The sequence below is a fragment of the Blastomyces gilchristii genome, assembly GCF_000003855.2.
Source record: "Blastomyces gilchristii SLH14081 genomic scaffold supercont1.1, whole genome shotgun sequence".
NCBI classification, from domain to species: Eukaryota; Fungi; Ascomycota; class Eurotiomycetes; order Onygenales; family Ajellomycetaceae; genus Blastomyces; species Blastomyces gilchristii.
The window spans coordinates 2,094,603-2,115,415 of NW_003101682.1; the positions used below are offsets into that span (position 1 = coordinate 2,094,603).

At 47.1% G+C, this 20,813-nt stretch overlaps 8 protein-coding genes across 8 annotated transcripts; 4 read left to right on the forward strand and 4 right to left on the reverse strand.

Annotated features, from left to right (window-relative positions):
* Positions 1 to 32: 32 nt before the first annotated feature.
* On the forward strand, positions 33 to 1,485 carry BDBG_00327 (uncharacterized protein). The gene has a single exon (XM_002629035.2). The coding sequence runs from the start codon at positions 412 to 414 to the stop codon at positions 1,141 to 1,143; it is 732 nt and encodes a 243-aa protein (XP_002629081.1). The 5' UTR covers positions 33 to 411; the 3' UTR covers positions 1,144 to 1,485.
* BDBG_00328 (adenosinetriphosphatase) lies at positions 1,339 to 5,401 on the reverse strand. The gene is made up of 3 exons (XM_031719840.1): positions 4,840 to 5,401; positions 2,450 to 4,660; positions 1,339 to 2,313 (listed from the first exon to the last, which is right to left on the reverse strand). Exons 1-2 carry the CDS (start codon positions 4,927 to 4,929, stop codon positions 2,510 to 2,512), a joined length of 2,241 nt encoding a protein of 746 aa, XP_031575736.1. The 5' UTR covers positions 4,930 to 5,401; the 3' UTR covers positions 1,339 to 2,313; positions 2,450 to 2,509.
* Positions 5,402 to 5,419: 18 nt separating this feature from the next.
* BDBG_00329 (solute carrier family 25, member 46) lies at positions 5,420 to 9,856 on the reverse strand. The gene is made up of 8 exons (XM_002629037.2): positions 8,443 to 9,856; positions 8,217 to 8,286; positions 8,070 to 8,105; positions 7,762 to 7,894; positions 7,552 to 7,644; positions 7,408 to 7,464; positions 6,880 to 7,324; positions 5,420 to 6,751 (listed from the first exon to the last, which is right to left on the reverse strand). The coding sequence occupies exons 1-8, from the start codon at positions 8,478 to 8,480 to the stop codon at positions 6,688 to 6,690; spliced, it is 936 nt and encodes a 311-aa protein (XP_002629083.1). The 5' UTR covers positions 8,481 to 9,856; the 3' UTR covers positions 5,420 to 6,687.
* A 978-nt stretch (positions 9,857 to 10,834) lies between these two features.
* Positions 10,835 to 11,365, forward strand: BDBG_16084 (uncharacterized protein; the record flags this gene model as incomplete). Its single annotated transcript, XM_031724105.1, has 1 exon — positions 10,835 to 11,365. One exon carries the CDS (start codon positions 10,835 to 10,837, stop codon positions 11,363 to 11,365), a length of 531 nt encoding a protein of 176 aa, XP_031575737.1.
* Positions 11,366 to 11,403: 38 nt separating this feature from the next.
* BDBG_16085 (uncharacterized protein) lies at positions 11,404 to 11,909 on the forward strand (the record flags this gene model as incomplete). Its single annotated transcript, XM_031724106.1, has 2 exons — positions 11,404 to 11,493; positions 11,574 to 11,909. The coding sequence occupies 2 exons, from the start codon at positions 11,404 to 11,406 to the stop codon at positions 11,907 to 11,909; spliced, it is 426 nt and encodes a 141-aa protein (XP_031575738.1).
* A 2,789-nt stretch (positions 11,910 to 14,698) lies between these two features.
* Positions 14,699 to 15,002, forward strand: BDBG_16086 (uncharacterized protein; the record flags this gene model as incomplete). The annotated part of the gene is made up of 1 exon (XM_031724107.1): positions 14,699 to 15,002. A coding segment is annotated over one exon (303 nt), but the record flags the coding sequence as incomplete, so codon positions are not given.
* Positions 15,003 to 15,256: 254 nt separating this feature from the next.
* On the reverse strand, positions 15,257 to 17,189 carry BDBG_00332 (ubiquitin-conjugating enzyme E2, other; the record flags this gene model as incomplete). Its single annotated transcript, XM_002629040.1, has 4 exons — positions 15,257 to 15,291; positions 15,427 to 16,313; positions 16,397 to 16,928; positions 17,099 to 17,189. The coding sequence occupies 4 exons, from the start codon at positions 17,187 to 17,189 to the stop codon at positions 15,257 to 15,259; spliced, it is 1,545 nt and encodes a 514-aa protein (XP_002629086.1).
* A 1,763-nt stretch (positions 17,190 to 18,952) lies between these two features.
* Positions 18,953 to 20,119, reverse strand: BDBG_00333 (uncharacterized protein; the record flags this gene model as incomplete). The annotated part of the gene is made up of 2 exons (XM_002629041.1): positions 18,953 to 19,556; positions 20,043 to 20,119. 2 exons carry the CDS (start codon positions 20,117 to 20,119, stop codon positions 18,953 to 18,955), a joined length of 681 nt encoding a protein of 226 aa, XP_002629087.1.
* Positions 20,120 to 20,813: the final 694 nt, after the last annotated feature.

Below are 20,813 nucleotides of genomic sequence, written 5' to 3' on the forward strand. Positions count from 1 at the left end.
CGGCTTGCAAACATGATAAACTCACGTGACCTTAAACTTCTCACCAAAAATCTGTGTTCAACGACCTTCACGACAGCGACGATAGCAACATTCTTGGTATAGGAACGTGAGGAGGGTCATATTCCCCAAATTGCGCGTCCATTACCGGATTATTCAGAACCTCTTTACGGGATTTCCGGCGAATCCTGCTCAATTGGACCCCTGCAAATCCAATCCGAAACCACCAATCGAGGCGTCCTTCCTTGACGGATCACAAATTTCAACTCCAGATTACCGCCAGTAATATAAATCTGAGAATCCAATTGATGCGCTCCTTACCTACTCTGGACTGAGAGCTGCATCGCAAAAAAAAGGAAAGAAAAGGGAAACACCCGCGGCGATAAGTCCTGGGATCCACTCAGAAACGCAACAATGACTCCAAAAACGATCCTCCTCCGCGCTTCAGCGCGGCCATCCATTCTCATCCCAAGCAGTCGCGCCGCTGCTCCCCATCCCGCCACCTGCTTATCCGCTCTACTCTCCGCCATGCAATTGCGGCCTAACAGCCGTCAAATCGCCCGCCGGCCCCTCACCACGTCCACACAATCCACGCAACCGACAGCGCAATCATCGTCATCAGCAGCCTCCTCAACAACGCCACCACCATCACCTCCATCCTCCTCCTCATCAACACCACCACCAGAATCACAACCAACAACAAACCCAACAACGCCCAGCGCCCGGCGCACCCGCCACACCCTAAAATTCGGCACCGTCCTCACCGCCGGCCGCATGGATAAAACCGTCCGCGTCCTGCACAAGCACACAGCCTACCACAAGCGGCTACACAAATCCTACCCAGCCAGCACCATCTATCTCGTGCACGACCCGTGCAACTCGCTGCGCCAGGGAGACGTGATTGAGTTCTCGAGCGGGTGGCGCACGAGCAAGAATGTACGCCATGTTGTGGAGCGGATCGTGGCGCCCTTTGGGGAGCCGGTGGAACAGAGGCCGCAGGTGCTTAGTTGGGCGGAGCGGGAGGCGTTGAAGGCGGAGAGGGAGGAGAAGGCGGGGAAGGTTATGAGGGTTGGGAGGGTGAAGAGGTTGGTTGCGGAGAGGTTGGAGATTGAGAAGAGGAGGGCGGAGGAGAAGGAGGTGGTGTAGCGCGTGGTGGGTGTTGAAGAGGCCCAGGTCGGGGAGGGTCTTGGTGCGAGATGTATGACCCTTTTTGTTGGTTGTTTGGGCTGGGATATTAATGATTAAAGGAAGAACGGATGGATGCCATTAGGAAAGATGGTGAGGATCCGGTGCTCGTATGTATGTATAAGCTGCATCAGACAGTTTTCTTTTTCTTTTTCTCTTGCCATACTTCTTTTATTTTTGAACCTGTACAGTACAATTCAGCTAGAACCCAAATTATAGTGTTTGAGAGACCAATATTGTCCCTTTCCCGCGTAATTAATTATATATACACTTTGCTATATACATAGATGATTTTCTTTTTCCTCCTTTCTCTTCATCCATATATTGTGTAGCTTCCGCCAGCTGAAAGCTATCCAGGATTCGTGAGCGGAACCAATGCCCATATTAGAATGATAAAATAAAAAGGCCTGAAGCAACCCCATCTCCAAGTCCAGGAAGGCATCCCACAACCGCAAGATCATGATGAAAGAACAAAACCAATGCCATTTATCTCTCCCATATATATACATATATATATATATCGCAAAGAACAGCAGAGCCGTACCTAGAATGCAGAGCCGTGTACAGACAGATAACATGCTGAAAAAGGATGGTAATACAAAACAGGAAGAAAAGAAATAAAATATAATATCCAACGCCAAAGGGCCCATCGGATCACAGAAGCATAAGCGCCGTTAAACAAGGGGGAAAAAAGCTCACTAGGTATCAGACCCAGATAACCAAACCAAAAAAGATAATGAGTAAATGTCAGATGAACCCTCCCCGCGCGCGATTGGGGAGATAAAAAACGAAGAAAGAATCAAAACCAAACCCAGCAAGCTGCATCCTCCTCCCATGATGAGTTATATAATACAACCACACACACGGACCGAGGGACCAGGCAAAAGCAAGGCCACTCGATCCTAATCCGCTAACCGCCCCTCTCACCAAACTCCTTCGCCCAGTCCTCATGTTCCTTGAGACCCTCCCGACTAACGCTGGGCCGAATAGAAGATAGAGACGCTTCGAAGTCTGCGAGGCGGATGGGCCGGATTTGGTCCATGGGGGTATAGAGGAGGGCTTCGCCCAGGTTGCGCAAAGGACCCATGGCGGCATCTTTTGCCAGAGCGGTTATGTCAGAGCCGGAGAAACCTATTTTTGGTGTCACTTAGATTAGGCAAAGATGATTTATGTTGCAAATGGATTTGGTTTTATGCAGATGGGAAAAGGTATGGCAGGTGTAGAGCTAGGGTATGGTAAAAAGAAAAGAAAAGCAAAGAAAACTCACCATCAGTAGCCCGAACGAGAGCCTCAATATCCTCACTCGATAGCTCATGTTTCTGGTGACTCAACAAGCGTTCAACCTGCGTCTTCCGCACCCCATCCTCCGGTAACGGGATATACTGTCTCCTGACAAACCGCCGCCTGGCAGCCTCATCATATCCCACGGCATATTCGTCGCAGCAAGCACCAACACCCGACTCGGATCGCCCTCCTTCTTCTCCTTCTCCGATTGCTCCCGCCCAGCCGCTGCACGCTGTAGGTCAGACCACTGTATGAGAAACTCCGTCTTGGTACGTCGGGACACTTCTGCTTCGCCGGACGCGGACCTTGCGGAAAGTAAGGAGTCAATCTCATCGACGAATATGATAGAAGGAGCCATGTGTTTCGCCAAACCAAACAGCGCACGCACAAGCTTTTCGCTCTCACCATGCCATTTTGATGTTAAGCTTGATGCTGATACGGAGAAAAAGGTTGAGTGCGATTCCGTAGCCACCGCTCGGGCTAGCATCGTTTTTCCTGTTCCTGGAGGCCCGAAGAGGAGCATCCCCCGAGCAGGTTCGCGGAGTCCACTAAACAGATCCGGCCGTAGGAAGGGATATACTACGGCCTCTTTGAGTGCGTTTTTAGCAATTTCCAACCCGGCAACATCATCCCAGTGGACTTCGTCTCCTCTAACCACAATATCATTCAGGATTTGCCGGGCTGCATTCTCGTCAATTCCCTTGGGAAGATTCTTCATGACATTTTCAATGCTTCTACTGCGTTCTGCAGTATCTGATGACGTTGGTGGTTTGTGTGATAACGAGGTATTAAGTTGATGATGGAATTCTGCCCCCGCCCTCTCCGGCCTCTTGCTATGCGCTGCTGAAGATATTTGAGCAGGGCCAGCGCGCATGCTGCTAAGCGCGCTATACAAGGCATCGTCATTACCTACCAGTGGCCGGGGATTTGAAGAGCTTGGCCCGCGACTCTTACTTTGAGGCACAGGCGTTGTGGAGCTCGTTGCGGGTCTCATTGGAGTGAGGTATCCTTCACCAGTATTATTTCCAAATAGCTGAGGCTGTGAAGTCGAGAAAGGATTATTTCGTGGAGCAGGCGTATTGGCGTATCCTGATGGTGGCCCTTCCTCTGGATACCTACCTACGTAGCTTAAATAATCCGGTTGCTGATTTGATTTCGGGGGTAAGTATGATATTGAGGTGCTGGGCGATATGCCTCTTGTATTTGATGTCGTACGGCCTGCGGGAGGAGACGGTTCGGAGAGGTCGATCAAAAGGTCGGAATTGGATGTATTGAGGGCTGTAGCCGCAGCATCAGTAGCAAGAGAGCTTGATGCGCCAGGCCGTGAGTTTCGGGTCGGACTAGAGGCCTGGAGGTAGTCTGACAGATAGGATGTTTTGGGCTGTCGAGGCGACTCGTTACTGAAAAATATCCCCTTCCGCGAGCTGGGCTCGACGGGCTGATTCTGCTTAGGCGCAGTTGTCGCAGCACCTGACTTGGAGAGGCGGGAAATAGAACTCCATGCTAAACCCGCCGCCCTAGATGCCGATGCTGCAGGTCGGGATTCAGGACGCTCAATCCGCTCGCTGGTATCTTGATCTTTCGAACTGGCGCTCTTCTTGGGGTCCTTGGTCCGTAACGTCGTTAACATAGTCCTCTTTTCCGGACTTGAGGTTCTGGATAGTGTATTTGAGGATGGGGCATATAAGAGAGGAGACAATGGAAATGGGGAAGGCGAAGTGCGTCCATAAGCAGACTCTCCGCTTGATCGTCGTCTGCCTATCTGTTCTCCGCTCACAGTGTGCGGGAATGATGGCCTCCGATTGGACACAGGAACGGGGACTCGTGGTGGTGGCCGTGAGAGTTGCGAATAGGTGAATGACGGTACTGTGCCATCTGCAAGCCAACCGGGCGTGGTGGATGCGCTTGACGCTGTGTCTTCTTGCCCGTTCAGTTGTACTTTCCCAGTTTCCTGCTCCCCTAGGGCAGCGCGGGGTGTCACTTGCTGAACGCCGGCTTCCTTGCGGCTTTCATTCAGCGCATTTAGTAAATCCACGCGCTCTTTACATTGTAGTTCCAAGTCACGCAGCGAATCGTAGAGGGCCTTCTCGGTTTCTGTTTTGGGGACATAGTTCGTGGGAATTTTGTGGGTGTTATAGTGCTGTAAGGTCCTAAGCGCTGAGCGCCACGATCTAAGAGCTTCCGCCTCATTATTCTAGACAGCACAGGAACCCGGAATGGTCAGTTTTAAACGATTCACAGGGGTAGAAATGAAAATATATCGAACAAAAAAATATCGAGGTTACGAGGACGAAGGGGCTTGTTGGGCCATCAATGACCCGTCCTGCCAATCGCCACCAAGACAGATGCAACCAAATATACAATACAACTCACCTGGCCTTCAAAAAACACAGCCGTCGAGCACATTAGATAGCATTCATCGTAGGTTTTCTGCATCGTAGACGAGGGCTTTGAACGCATCATTGACTCGATAGAGGCGGCAGGACCAATCCCGCCATGTGAAGCTGGCTATCTGCGATATCCGAAAACTAGGTATGTCTGTGTAGCTTCCCCGCGCAGTTAAAACAACGAAGAGGTGCAATTGCTCCGGTTTATGTTTGACGGTTCAGCTAGCCCTGGGGTGTAGATTTCGTTCAGGGCGGCGAGGGTGTTGTTGTCTGTCGTTTGGAGGTTGGAGGGGGGAGTGAGTGCGCTGCTTTTGTGGTTCGGGACCCGTGACTGGTTCCGCTGGGTGAGTTGCCTCCGCCCGGACACTACTAACCTCCAGCTAGGAGTGTCCTGGATAGATGCGTAAGGCATGGAGATTGGCATAGTGGGATACTTGTCTGAGACTATGAAGCTATTGGCATCTGGGAAGGTTGGCAGGCTGTCTGGCTGCTGGTGACGTGGGCTAAGAAACAGCCTTGATGCAGTGGGGAAGGGGAACGAGGGCTAATGTATTGTATGTATTTATATGGAATTGTATGTATATGGACCTTAAGTTTCTAAGTTCTCAATATCAACAACTCGCATTTACTCCGTCCTTATTTATTTTCAGCTTTAATCAATTGCCAACTGGCTCTGCGAAGGGACCACGATGCCCCCGTAACTAAAACAATGAGTAAAAAGAGTTTATTGCAACCGCAGAGTAGACATAGTTATCTTCCTTTAACATCGAAGGAAACCGCTGTCCCATATTTCAATTCTATAAGTAATTTAAAGAACCACATGCAAGGCCCCCTCTCTGCTAATATTCTCTCCAATTCGAAACGAAGAAAATTGACAGAAACAATGCGCCGGTTTCGGAGACAAAAGGGTGAGGTGAGAGTGGAACGAATTAAAAAAAAAGAGAAAATAATTGAGATATCAGCGGGAAAAATTGAATAAAAAAAAAAAAAAAAAGAAAAAAAAAAGAAAATACACAGCATCCAAATGGGATGATAATGTAGAATCCCCTTTAACAACAGAAAATAAGAAAATACATGACGAGGTATGTGGAAAGATAGCGAAAGAGGGGAGAAGATGCGTTGGGGGGAGGGGAATGAAGGGGACAAAAGAACATATTAGTTTCATACATCATGTTCGTTGAAAGTTATATGTCACTTAGTGTCCCCACGGAATAGAAAGAAAAAAAAAAACAAAAAAAGGCCTTTTCTTTTCCCGTGCCCAAAAAACGCCTACCTACTGTAATCGATTAGGGTTAAAAGAGAGAAAAAAGAAGAGTACAAGAAATAGTACAAGGAGGAAAGGAAAAAAGAAATAAAAGAAAATATAGAGTATGCCAGCGTGGAAAAAAGAAACAAAAAACAGAATCCCAAAGCAAAATTCTAACCGCCGGGGGGGGAGGGATGTCCATCACATCTCTCTTCGGTTTCCGGCCAAATTGCAAATATAATAATCGAGTCGGGAAAAAAAAAAGGCACACACACATAGATGACCCGAAACATGGTTAAATATGGGGTAAATAACAAGATAGCATCAAAGAGGAACCCGTGGGAAAGATATTTCCTTTTTCCATTTTTCTTTTTCTTTTCTCTCTCTCTCAAAAGCCGCGGGCGCCTGTGTGCGCTGCTCTATGCAAGTATATTGTTGTTCTCGTATGTGCAGATGAGGGATGCTGGGTCGACCGGTCATCGGGAGTTCGCCAAGTTGCGTTGTGTTGAAAAAACGGAAAAAGGAAAAGAAAAACAAGCACAATAAATAGCGAACCAACTGTTCATGATGCTATATTACTGTTATATTTCACGAGAGTGATTCGGATAGCCTCTGTCGCTTGAAGTATGCCTTGGCCATTTCATATGAAGTCCTATATATTTTTGGAAACGGTTAAAAAAAATCTCGAGAAATTCAAAGATGTGGGATAAAGGGGAGGGCAAAGGGAAAAAGAAAAAAAGAATATATATATATATATATATATATATATATATCACATACCAGCAGATAGCGGTACTTGGCATGGTCACGATGATTCTCGGGCGCATCCCGCGGAGGAATCCAGCCCAGCCATACTGGCGTTTGATAATGCTGGCCGCGTTAAACAAGCCGCGCGCGGAACGGGCCTCGGCATCCTCCGCAGCTCCCCTGGTCTGTAGTACTGTCTTGATCACATCAAGCGGGGTGGTGATGGCCGCTGCAACTGCACCAGCCAACCCACCAGCGATACAATGGGTGAAGGGGTCGTAGGCCTTTGAAGGGTTCATGACTTTTGAGAGGGATTCGTAGGCGATGAACTGGGTGGCTGTGAATGGAATCGTCATGCAAAGCGTGGTGGGGTAGGAGACGTAGAATGCTCGAAGTCCTTCGGTGCGGTAGACGGTTCGCGCACATTCGATCATGGTCTTGTGGGTGGAGCCGTGGACCTGCATACGTTGCTTGATCACTGCTCGACATATAACGTATCAGTATTGCGACAATCGCATTGAGTAGAACGCTTTTGTGCGGCTTGGGAAGAGTTTTGCATACCATCAAAGGGGTTCATAAGGGCATCACTGGAAATGGTGGCGCACGCTCCGCTCAATCCTACAAATATATGTTAGCTACAATCTAATGCCAATTGCGGTCTTCCAAACGAAATTGGAAAATGTTGTTTCAGGGGCAGATGCTTACCCGCTGCGAATGGATGATGGCCACTTCCAACATTGCCTCCAGCGAATTCCTTAACCACTTCATATGTGCCAAAATAAACGGCGTGGGCAGGACCTAATTCGAAGAAATTGCGATATCAGCGCCCGATGTACTCTCACAGTAAATCCGCGGGGACGATTGCGCGGCCCACGCATTTTTCATATAGAGAACGCAACTTGGAATTTTCCCTACCAGCACCAACAATCACGCTCGATACACCCCTCCATAGAGCCCTCCAGCCCTCGATCCGGGATATCGTTGTGAGGGCATTGCTGAGACCCGTATACAACCCACCAGCGGATGGATTTAGCACTTGCATTCGAGTCTAGGCATTACAAAACGCCACAAGCAGTCAGTAAAAACGGTGCAATCATATGGCTTTAGGGATACTACGCGGGAGGGGAAAGGAATTAAGTGGGCTTATTGGCTGGGAGAGGACGAGAAGGGAAAAGTGAGATGATAGCGGGAAAGAAGATGAGAAAACAAGAATTTATGCCTACCTTGAGCAAGTCAACCGGATACATGACAGAGTGTTCCTATAATGCAATTATCAGTTTCTATACAACTGGTTGATATCGTGGAGCGAAAAAGCTAGTGAGCAGGTCGCTTTTGTCCAAGGACATAGCCGTGGCCAAAGTGACACATACCGCAATGCCAGCAAAGGCACCAGCCAACATATTATGCCCAAGGGAATAGTCTGGCGGGAGGGCTTCATAGCTAGATACATCCGGAGAAAACAAGTTAGACCGGAAATGTTAGCTATAATGTGCTAATATTTTGAAATATATAAAAAATATATTTATGTTCGCGAAACAAAAAAAGTTTCCTCGTATACACGATTGCGGGAAACGGGGATGGGAGTGAAAAGCATACTCGTATTCTTCACCCGGAACACTGTCTGGGGATGCCATGAAAGGCGGTTTAGTGCAGCCGGAGCTGCCTGACTCTACCTGGGCCCTCACGGCGTCTGAAGGGCGGAGAGAGGAGGACGCGGAAAGAGGAGCAGACGGCAGCGGTTGGCCCGCGGTCGGAGAGGGTATCGAGGCCGCTTCGGAGGGTGACAGGGTGGCGGCGGAGAGGTAAAACAGGCGACGGGAGGGATTGCGGGTAGCTATGCCGATAGATATCAGGGTCAGAGAAAGGGTGTCGTGAGAGGAGATTCGAGGAATATTTGTAGGCAGAGGGTGTTGAGAAGGGAGTTGGCAGGGGGAAAAAAAATAAAAAAAAAAATTAAGAAGGGCAGAAATTTGGCTCTTGTGGCGGCGTGGAGTCAGTCACGGCTTGGGGTATTTAGTTATTTATTAAGTATTTTTTAAGCTTGTGCTCGGGGTTTGCTGCTGTTTAAATGGCCAACAACTCAAATACTTAAGGCCGCTTATCGGGGATGTCTATTTCCCCCTTCCCCGCCCATTGATCCGAAGCGGATATTCTGGTTGATGAGGTCTAAATACTTCTTTGTATCTTCTATCTTCTATGTGCTCGACAAGAGTTTGAAATGCGTTCTGCGTCTTGGATGTTGAACGAGTTCTTGCAGCTCAACCGGGCGATTAATGCCCTACGCCCACATCACCTTGGACTAGCAATTTCGTCCTCTCGTCATTAATACGGGGTAGTCCTGTATCGTTAATCGCTTTTTGACAAGGTATCTAGACGCAGTAATGTTCCCCCATTTACGCCTCCGAACGCCCCCAGAAATTCCCCCTCGCCGTGCTATCCGCGACCCGGCTGACACCATAACTGGTAACCAGTGAACAACCCCCGAAGCAAGTTACGGGAAGAAGAACATGCTCCGATTTCTCGGGATTTTATTCAACTAGATATATCCCGCTCCGTCAGCCCCTCGTCTCCGCCCCGAACCAAAAAGTGTGGTTGATAGAGATCTCGCGGAAATCGCGTTGTCATAAGGGCCTGGGAATTTGCCCATAGAGCGAGTATGTAGGTGGGAATAATAATAATAATGAACAGAAGATGATGAAAGTCTCCAATGCCAAGTCGTCAAGGATGAGGGATGAGGAATGAGGCGCATGGCATGGGGCTTGGTTTCGTATATCTATCCACCTGAAGTCACAGGCTTCCTATATAAAAAATTGATTCCATGCCGCCAATTTTCGTCCAGTCCTGATGCCTTCCCTGCCTTATTTTGAGAACACACACCTGGTTGATGATCTCCATAATAACCAATTGGCCCGGAATTTAAAAAAGGGATTAACGAAACTCTCGTTTGGTACGATATTTACGCTACGTATTCTCTTTCTCTCTATTCGCAGAGTCGCCTTCCCAAGTTACATTATTGGATGGCGGAGATAGTCAAAAAAGGGACACGGCTGGGGCATTCCAGTGTCTTATCAGATCCGCCCGCCCACTCTCGCAACCTCCACATTCCGTCTAGCCTTGCGCTGGTCGAGTGCTACTAGTCTGTTAGGCGCAGGTTGCGGATCCCGCCGGCATCTGATAAGTGATGACTGCAAGGGAAATCTTTGCCCTCGGAGCTCTAGGCTTAAAGTTCGCGACTTTGACAGCAGTCTTGTATGCTTCCTTGTTTGATCATTCTTATAGCTTCATAGGTAGCTGACAAATAGAATTTTTTTTTTTTTTTTTTTTTTTTTTTTTTTTTAAAGAAAAAGATTGTAAAAAAAGAATATTGGGCAATGTACGGAGTATAGTATAGTACATTACACCAATCTTTATTTAGCCTAGCGCGGCCACCCTCGTCTGGCAGCTCTACTCCGTATAGCGTAATCTCTAGCTACTCTTCCTTCCACCTCCATCCATCAACCCATAGGCAATAAATAATACAGAGTATAGACTCCCTTGTTATCCCTCCACCCTCCGCCCTCAGTCGATGTGGCCCCGCGTAAAGCAAAATGAAACATGCAAAATGCAAAATGCTGGGCGGCAGCCCTCATTTCTAAAGGACCAAGGTAAAGCGATCCGTCCTTTTGGCTGCATGCTTCAACTCATCCTAGAGAGAGAAGTGGCCTCAAGGTATCAAGAAGGAACGGCCACAGTCTCATCGGAGCACACATCTAGAAGAGATATACAACACATCCAGGAACAAACTGTATCAAAAGACAGGAATGCCGGATCAAAACCCACTTCTAGTTCAGAGGCATGCAACTCTCCTCCTGCCAACTATGTTTTAAAGCCAACTCAAGTCAAGTTTCCACAGTCTAGGGATCGAAAACAAAAACTATCTCGAGAAGACGAAACCACCCTCCCTTCTACTGCCACTCCGTCTCCAAAGAGGCTGCGGACATAATCCTCCATGATTTCCTATCCAGCAAGCACAGCGGTTGGAGTCAGCAAAAAGGAGATCAACCCACTTGAACACTGGAGGAAGAATTTCCGTTGGCCTGAGGAATACTTCAAGTCGGAGGGTAACATGGATCATCTGCTTGCGAGAAAGAAATCTCCTTCATCCCTTCGCGCCAAACAATTGGAAGCTGACTCCACACCTAGCTCTGCCACACCTAGCGATCAAATGCAGAGAGAAGCCAAAAGCAATCCTTACACACACCCAAGCTATGAGACTGTACTTGCCATCAGGGGTAGCTTTATGGTCAAGTCCGACTTGGGTATCACAAATGCAAGCAAGAGACTCTGCCAAATTTTACTTGAGGCAGAGCAATCAGTCCCTCGAAATTCGCTGTTTTGTGACGATTTGTTCGACGAAACTTGTGAGAGTGTGCAAGCAAGAAATGAAGCTATGGTTGTGCGAGACATTTCCCCACTAATATGTCCATCTGTTCAACTCCTAAGGATCTATGGCATGAAGCATCATAAGCTTTTAAAATGAAAGTGTCAATGAAGGCTGGGATAGTGCTATACCCTTCTATGGACCTAGTCCACAACCTGATTATTCTGTGGGATTTGGACGATCTGCGTTCACAGACAATCAACTTGAAAAGCTTAAGCCTTTTGTTGGTGAGGTTACGGGTCCCTTTACATCCTATTTCATGGCCACCTAGCAAATGTATTTCCCATTCCTAACCTATGAAGTAAAGTGCGGCGCGGCGACACTTAATATTGCAGACCGGCAGAATGCTCACAGTATGACTCTTGCTGTGAGGGGTGTTACGGACCTCTTCAGGCGTGAGAATGAGCTTCATCAGGAAATCCTTGCGTTTTCAATCTCGCATGATCACCGGACAGTCAGAATATATGGCCACTACCCTATAATCAAAGGAAAGGAGACTGCCTTCTACCGCCATCCCATCCGCACATTCGACTTCACAGAACTGGATGGCAAAGAAAAATGGACGGCATACAAATTCACCAACAATGTCTACGACATATGGATGCCGACTCACTTGAAAAAAAATATGCTCAGCTATCGATGACTTGTCTATCCCCTGATCCACATTTTGAGGTCTTACAGCAATCCAAGCTAGGGGAATCTGGACTTTCATAGGGGTTGGAAAGCCGCCATCGATCCGACCAAACAACTCATGATATTCCGCACCTTTGAACGAAGCTGGCAGCCTATCAAGCCATGTTCGTTCGCAAGATGACACCTCCGATACTTCCCTGTCTCAGAGGATCGACGGGCAAGAAGTTAGAAAGCCAGAGAAAAGAGCTCGAGGCCGTACAAGACATAAATTTAAATATATATGAGAAAATTACGTGTTGACAATGAGAATGCTTTGAAGGCGATGCCGGTTGGGAAATGAGGTAAGAGGCGAGGCGAGGGCCATTTGTTTTTGCTGTAAAGTTTCGAGGAAGTCTCTAGGATGATACAATGATACATATCAATATTATTCATTAAAACCAGTGTGGATGGCTAAACCATTCTCTCATAAACTATTTTCTCATTTAATATCTATGAAGTTTCTATTTAATATCTTTTACTTTTTTTTCTTTCTCATTATTAATAGATATTTATAACAGGAAACTCCTGAGTATTTGTTTGCATCGGGGTGAACATTACGAGGTGATGGGCAGCAAATCTGGAAACTCTGCCGCAGACAATTTTCTCAAGCTGTTGGCTAGTTTAACCTTTGCAAATAGAGAGAAGTTGGGCTTGTTCATTCTGGCTCATGAGAAGCTGATTTAGATATCCTTCAGATATGACCACAATAACTACATAGTTCCGGATGTCTGCTCAAGAGAAATAATTTGCTAGGGGTGACACCCATTATATTTAAGTATATTACTGTGAGGCCAGAGAAGGAGAGCTTTCCGTCTACAAGGCTTCATTCAAGCTCAAGATCTTCGTATTCGAGGCTGGAATGTCTCCTTTCCCTCTGAGCTCAACAACATGAGAGTGGGTAGTGAGAATCTACTAGAGTTCATTGGCCCTTCTTGTCGCTCTCTACAGCTTCTTGTTCTCGCCATATCGCTCAACATTGCCAAAGGAGGGAGCAACAAACTATATCCTTCTCCAACACAACAGGTTTCTCTGTGGTAAGTGAACCCTTACCTGAGCTTGAGGACTTCATTCAACACGAAATTTGCAGATACTCCATGGGTTTACAACGCTGATCATCATTGGAAGTAGGTAGACCCAAAAGGAAGAGATGCCCCCATGTAGTGTAGGTCGGCTTAGTTGTCATGATATCGATCAATCCATCCTGGCCAGTAACAATGAGAAACCCACATATCTAAACTGGAAATAGAAGCAGAACACTTCCCCCACCCGAGAAAAACTAAGGTTCGCAAGGGCAGCTCAACTGAAATAATTACCCGCTGTTGAAGAATGGCAACCCCCTTAATGGGCTCTTCCGTGCCGGCACAGCTGACTTCAAACCCTGGTCTCCTCCTTGCACCAAAAAAATAAATATTAATAGCAGCTATTCGCGCCAGGGCTGCGAAGGGTTTATTATTTTACTTTTATCCAGATTTTCTCCGGCCTCCCTCCCCTCTTTTCTCGGTGCATCCCTTCCCCCCTAGATTGTAAATAATTGAGGCATTTTCCAAGCATTGAAAAATCGCCCATATGGATCCCGTGCTTGTCATCGGTGGGGTGCGGTGGCCTACGACTGACTACACCTAGTTAAAAAATAATACCTCGGCAACGCAGCCGACGCACACATTCTCGCCGCAAAAACCCTGCTCAGCCCGTCCACACTGGACGACAGGCCCGTAGACGGCGAAGTATTCAACATCACCAACGACGAGCCCTGGCCGTTCTGGGACTTTGCGCACGCGATCTCAGCCGCGGCCGGGATACCCCGTCACGAGCGTGTGGGTGGTGCCGCCGTTTGTGTTCTTCGCGCTCGCCGTGGTGCTTGAGTGGGACGTGTGGCTGGGTAAGTCAGTATGAAAGGGCGTATTTGGGGAGTTGTGAAAATGATAAGAAGAAGTGAAGGAGGCTTCGCGTGCAAGGCTGGGAGGGCGAATAATGTAATGATAAACAGAAAATCGCCCTAATATTTTAAACTTTGATTCAAGTTGGTTGCCGCGTTCAGAGAGGTAAATTAACTATTATTTAGAATGATCGTCGTTCTGGTTCAACTTTGCTAGGGCGTAATTCCTCTACTCTCCTCCTCCATTCTGCTATCGCATCAAGCAGCACACCGAATCTCAGCAGCAACGTACTTCTACACGAGCTTATTTGGAGCTGAGCCTAGACATGCAAAACTTCGGCACCTTTTGTGAAACTTCTTTTTCGTATTTTAGGATGGACTGGACGAGGAAGGAAGGGAGCGCTGTAGCGACTGAACTGGCATGTGGAGAGAAGACTCTACAGTTACTTAGTACAATACATATACCACAGTCGGATTGCAAGTACACATCTATCTATGTCGTTCTATATATTTGGTTCCTAAAAAGAGCATTTATGTGAATTAGCTTTAGTCTTCATCTGCGGAGATAACCTCACCGAAGCTCTGTGCGTGAGTGTATGTGTGAGGGGTTTGCCTACAATACTTGTAGCGTACATATATCCCATCCCACCCATCACAGATCTGCCAAAAGGAGGAAGAAAGAAAATAAGGATTAAATAAAGATGCCGTCCATTCCATTCCATGCAATGCTACCTACTACTATTATCACACAATGCTATCCCTTTAAAAATAAGAATAATAAAATAAAAACGATGAAACCAGAGTTGAGACAGACGCTATGTATCACCGTGCAATGAAAACAAGAAAAAAAAAAAAAAAAAAAAAGGGGGGGGGGGGGGGGAAAGGGAGGCGTGCGCCTTGTCAGCAGTCAACATCAACATACGTCCAGCGCTCGCCCACAACATCCATTCCCCATTCCCCCATTCCCCCGCTACCACACTTCACCTCACAGACCCAGACCCAGACTCTACGTCTTCCTCTCTAATATCAGTATCTGTAACTATGCCATACGGTATGCGTACGTCGAGCATGAAGTAGCTGACGCAGTAGGGGAAAAAAACACATCGGCGGTTATCCATCGAACCACGGCCCCCACCCCGGTAGGTACCTTTCTAAAAGCTCTACCTGCGATCGATATAATAAAGCTAGGACTAACACATAGAAGAAAAGAAAAGAAAAGAAAAGAAAAGAAAAAGAGATAATAAAATAAAAACGAGGAAGGATAGGGAGAAGGAAGGGGATAAAGAAAACAAAGAAAAAAGAAAAAAAGAAAAAAGAAAAAAGGAAAAAAGGAAAAGGAGAAGATTGAGTATGGAATATTCGAGTATGGAAACTAAATCATATCTGTATGAGTATCGTCTGGGAGGGATCCCGCGGTTTGGCTATGGTGATACAGATTCATTTTAGTCGTCCAGGTCAACAGTGAAGGTCCATTCCTCTGTTATAAAAGGGGGGTTAGCGAAAGTAAGTAAACCGAGCCAGTATACATGTGGAATTTGGAAGAATGGAAAAGACAGCGATTGTGAACGAGCAGAAGGGAGAAAGCGAGGGAAGGGGGGGAGATGGAACTTACGGTTCTTCAGATTCTCCGCAGTGTCGCTCAACAGAATCACACGCCTCTTGTTGCAATAAGCTGTTTTGTCCAGGATATCGACTTTCAGCGCCGACAACTGATCAATAGGTCTTTCGAACATCTCGCTAAGGCTTTCAACCGCCATCTCCAAGTCTTTTTGATTGTCCTCGAAGATCTCCGTGAGGTTATTACGGGCAAGATAGAAAGCAAAAGCATACGTCCACTTCAGAGTTTGTCGACATTGTTGAAGGGCCTGGGATGCGGTATCGAGGAACTGAACTTCGATCCACGACAGCCCCGATTGCGACTGCAAGCTCGTCATTTTCTTCTCGGTCTTGAGATACAGGTCCTTGTCCAGTTTCGCGGATTGCTCATGGTTTGCGTAGCGATTGTAGTAGTGGAGGTATCGTTCAAGCGATTGTCTCGAACGCGCCTGGGCATCGCGGGCCGTTGCTCCTGACTTCTCCTCGAAGCGGTTGCAGTTGTACCAACTAGTTCCATGCTCAGACCACGGCCCCATACACATCCAGCAGAACTCATGCTTGCATTTTCGACAGGTCATATGGTTACAACCGCCGTTTTTCTCGATTGTGGACGAGCATTTTGGGCATTCTTTGGTGTTTGCGGATATCCAGTTTGCCGTCTCTGAGTCATCTTTGCATTTCTTTAGCCATTTTTTGACTAGGGAACAAGGGGGTGGTTGGTGGTCGTCAAGGGTGCAGCCGAAGCAAAAACTATGGCTGCACCTGCAGTGGACGGTGGGGACTATGCGATTAAGCTGGCGTTTCTTCACCGGACAGTCTATTGCATATTCGCAGTTTGGAGCAGGACACCACTTCAGGTTCTCTTTGTCGTCCACATAGGTCCGCATTAGAAGCAGATGATATCTACAGAACAAAGGAGTTGATGTTAGCTTATTTTAACTAAATAAGAGAACGGGGGAACGAGATTCAACTAGGAAGTAATGTACCTGTCCTGTAAATCATCCGTCACCAGCAAGTCTAACGTCTTCGAGTCGACGATGCGATGACAATTGCTCTGGGGGCACTCTATTCTCGCAGCCTCTCCTTCCTCTCCGATTTTCTGGCCAAGGTAATGGCGATAGCATTCAACACAGAACCGATGACCACATCGCATAGAATACGTCTCCATGCCCGGCCCGTCTTCACAGCAAATGTCGCACATAAACCCAGGGACGATCTCTGTCTTTGGGGTACCTGAAAAGGCAGAACCGATACCGGCTTCTTCCTGTATTCTATCGTGGTCCTCCATGTATGACTCGATCAGTTTCTCCCTGTTCCATCGGCCAAACCGCAACAGGATAGCCGCTGATTCTGGAGGCAGGCCAAGTATCGAGGAAACCTCGTTTATTTGCGAGCTCTGTTCCCGTTGGATATCATCTGGACTCAAGACCTTAAAATCGACCTCGAAAGGTTTTTGAGTTTGCTTGACGATCTCCTTATCGTAAAAGGAGCCGCCAAGATCATCATCATCGCCAAAATCTGCGGTTCAAAAAAGGAACATAGCTGTTAGAACATGGTCATAATAGGGATACATAAATTACCCCGTGATAACCGGCGTTTAAAAGAAAAATATCGAGGACAGTTGAGAAGATAGGGGATAAAAAAAAAAAGGTAATAAGCAAGAGAATAAATTAGGCTCGTAAGCTTACCGCCCCCAAGGCTCTCGTCATCACTCCCCTGCATATCCAGAATATCACCTTGACTCGAGCCGTCACTCATAAAGTCATCGTCTGAGTCCATACTAGCAGTCGTTGCGGTCGTAGCCGGCGTTGCAAGGTCAGCAACGACCGTGGTAGGAGACGGGCCACCCGAATCCTCAAGGGCCTGGCGGACCCTCTTGTGAACAGGTACCCTCTCAAGTCCCGTGGCTGTTGATCTCGAACCCTTGATGGTGTAGTCGTCCACCGCCTGCGACGCACTTCTCTTCCTTGGTTGGGGAGGCGTTGTGAAGAGCGTGGAGAGTAACTTGGGGATGAACAATGAAGAGGAGGGAGGGAAGGGCGGGGGGGTTTATGCGGGAAATCAAGAACGAGTGTGTGTATATTCTACCTCGGCTGGGCGTTGTCCGAAAGAAAGCTGGGGAGGGTGTAGGAGCCTAGTAGAGGTGGTGGGAAGTTTCAAAGAGGGAGCTGGAGCGGGTTGAATAGGTTGAATAGGTAGAATAGGTAATGGAGGAGGAGGATGGATGTAGCATGGATGTGGGGGGAATCTCTCGACGGGAGGCTGAGGAGGGAGGGAGGGCGTGTGACTAGCCAGGAGAAAGTTGGAGGAGGGAGGAAAAGTGGCGTGGAAGAAGTATCTATTCACTGAGGGGGGGGGTTTCGGGATCATTGACTGTTGTTATATCGAACTGGGGATCCAGGAGGCAAGGGAGGATGCCTTGCTCTGGCTTGCTTTGCTGTGCAGTGCTTTGTGTCTCGTTGTTGGAGTGCCGGCGGATGGGGCTTATCGGGGCGAGTCTTGACGCCTGAAAAGACACAGCCAGGTATTTCTTTATCTGCGGCTAACTAACTAACTAACTAGCGGAGGGAGCCTTATAAATAGGTGTCAATATCCCGCTACTTACCAGGCAAACATCCCAGCAGCAAAACAGGCAATCAATTTCTTGAATTCAGCCTCCGATGAAGCTTCATTTTCATTCCAACATCATTCTGGAACCTGCAAACAAAACGAACGGGACGCCAGAAAACTTTAACTTGTCCTTTTGGCTAAATATAAAAAACTAAATAAATAACTAAATATCTACCAGCTGCCAAAGATATCCCGAAGAAACTCCTTAGAAATGCAGATGCAGAGTATTTGTCATTTCAATGCCGACACATATTGATGGCCATCATTGAATGGACCCTTTCGCTGTCAGCCATTTGCAGCTCAACTTTCGTAACAAATTGTCCGTTATACTTTCTATGAACCTCTGGAGCCTCCTCCCAACTCCACATCCCGCCAGAACATATTTCAAAAAGGAAGAGGAGGAGGAAATGAAGATGAGGTAATAAAAAAGATAAACAAAAATAAAAAGAAGGCAGAATTTCTACCTGGAAGGAGTCGTTGACAAGTGTCACGACAAACTAGCCCTCAAAACAGCGTATCACAGTCCTCTTCTATCCTGACTATATATATATATATATATACGCTACTCTAGGTTGCGGTAGCTATGGTGGAGACAGAGAAACATAACAATCCTAAAGATATCAGTGGAAGAAATCTATTGTCAAGGAGAAATTGGGACCTCATCCATCCTGAGGTCCATCTGGATACGGTGGCTATCGTTTGAGTATGCCAATGAGCCATGCGCTCATATTTCATGTCTGCAAACCCAAGAAATGACCATCAAATAGGAGGGAAAAAAAAAGAAAAAGACCACCCCTCCTCCCTTTGTTTTTTTCTTTATCTATACAACCATATCCATGCGAAAAGGGAAAAAGGACGTTCATTTTCAGCAAACTAGCACCCGAAATTGAAAGGAGACAAATGCAAACCCCTCCTTCCAAAACCTCCCCTTCCTAGCAAAACAGTCCATAATCCTTAATCTCAAACGACTCTACCACCTTCGCCATCGCCTCATGCGCAAACATCTCCTCGCGCGCCACTGCGCCCGCATCCGCTGCATTCTCCAGCCCGGCATGTGGCACCACGATATACGCAATGATATCCGTGCTCTTCTCCTGTAACCGGATCAAGAGGAAATGGCATGTTGACGTTGCCGCCATTGCTACCGCGGGTGGAGCCCCTGGTCTGGCACTCGATGTAAGGAGCGCCTGCGCCATATATGCCGGTACCCCTGGCAGCTTGGCTAGCTGGATGGACCGGGGGTTGTCGAGGATTTCGTAGCTGTCTCCGCTAATGTCGCAGACTTCGTGGAGGTGGAAGGCTGTGGCGTTTAGATCTTGCGCTATGGAGTCGTCGTCTCTGGTCGTGTTTGATGGGGAGATGTTGGATGTTGTGGTTGTAGCGGTAGCATCGATGTTGCTGGTTGCTTCTGGTTGTTGTGGATGTATTTGTTGGAGTTGGGCAAGGTTCAGGCGCTCGGTTATCTCGATGATGATGCTTGTTCGTGTCGTGTTGGACATGAATGCTTCTTGGTTATCGGGGACAGGGCGCATATCGCTATATAGATATTTGGTTATTGATGGTTCACAAGTTCGAAAAGACTTTTAATAAAACGATTTATTTATGGCCTAGGCCCATGAGCGGAAAACATTCATCCCATGCAACGGGTAAAATGGGGCTTCCGGATAGGAAGAATTATGTATGGCATGGATATGCATAACACGGGAGGGGATTATGACTAGACCCATGGGAGGGAGATAGTCATCCATTTGGCTCCCTTTTTCCTTGCTTCCTTTAAAGTGGTTTATCAAGTATCATGCTAAGTGATGATGGGAGCATAAAACTCGCATCTAGCACTTTTTCCAGAACGGCAACATGTGGAAGAGAGGCACAAAAAATTATCAGTAAACGGGAGAGCGCCACCAATCATAGCGTATATCAAGATAGAAAGATATAAAATGGAGCATAGAATTCATATGCCATGCATCTGATGAGTTTTCTTTTCTTTCTTTTCTCTTTTTCTTTTCTTTTTTCTTTTCTTACCTTACATTTAAAAACTCGGTAGGCAAATCCGCAACGATTGCACCCCCAAATAAGTCCTTGTGTGAGAATGTCGCCATGGTTTTTCTCCGGTATGGTAGGTGTATTTTGACCTGATTTGGTTTCTCTCTCTTGTTTTGGTGGTACGGTACGCGTTGAATCAAAATAAGCTGCGAGTGTTTCTTGGATCTTTTGGGCGGGGTGAGATATGAAACGGAAGAAGTGGGGGACTGGGCCTAAAATTGGGCTTCGGCCAGGTTATATAGTGTTATGAAACCTGGTATGCACCAAATTATTTCACGTATTTGTTTTGAGCTCCAATGTTGTTGATATATAGTTAGCTGAGAGCAGACAGGAAGAAGTGTAGATTGTTGATCGTGGGTTGGAACTGAGGAAGCCAAACTCTAATTGCGCCTGCCTGCCTCCTGGGAAGTGACGATAGTGGCAGAGGTCAGTTTTTTGTTGAAGTTGAATAGAAAATTGGGTGAATCTGAAAATACAGAAATGAAACGAAATAAAGCTTTTGAAGGATACCTTTCTATTGAATGCTTTTTGTTCTGTATTTATCGGGGCTCTAAATGGATGAAGTGGGGAGAGGGAGGGGAAACATTGTGCATCTGAAAAACAGCGGATGATTTTAACGAATTAAAACAACTACGCCACTCGTGTCTGTTATTTCTTGCATTCCTCTTATTAACATGTCGTTAGCCAGCTAGCACCTCTGGAGCATTCCGTACAATCCCATCCAGTTGAGCGATCTAGTTCCGTCACCTA

Bases quoted from the DNA above. Each gene is read 5' to 3' on its own strand.
- BDBG_00327 (XM_002629035.2), top strand. From the start codon at position 412: ATGACTCCAAAAACGATCCTCCTCCGCGCTTCAGCGCGGCCATCCATT.
- BDBG_00328 (XM_031719840.1), bottom strand. From the start codon at position 4,929: ATGATGCGTTCAAAGCCCTCGTCTACGATGCAGAAAACCTACGATGAA. The intron at 4,661-4,839 runs GTGAGTTGTATT...TGTGCTGTCTAG, and splicing joins CTGTGTTTTTTGAAGGCCAG to AATAATGAGGCGGAAGCTCT.
- BDBG_00329 (XM_002629037.2), bottom strand. From the start codon at position 8,480: ATGGCATCCCCAGACAGTGTTCCGGGTGAAGAATACGA. The intron at 8,287-8,442 runs GTATGCTTTTCA...GGATGTATCTAG, and splicing joins GTTCCGGGTGAAGAATACGA to CTATGAAGCCCTCCCGCCAG. The intron at 7,645-7,761 runs GTAGGGAAAATT...TCTTCGAATTAG, and splicing joins GAGCGTGATTGTTGGTGCTG to GTCCTGCCCACGCCGTTTAT.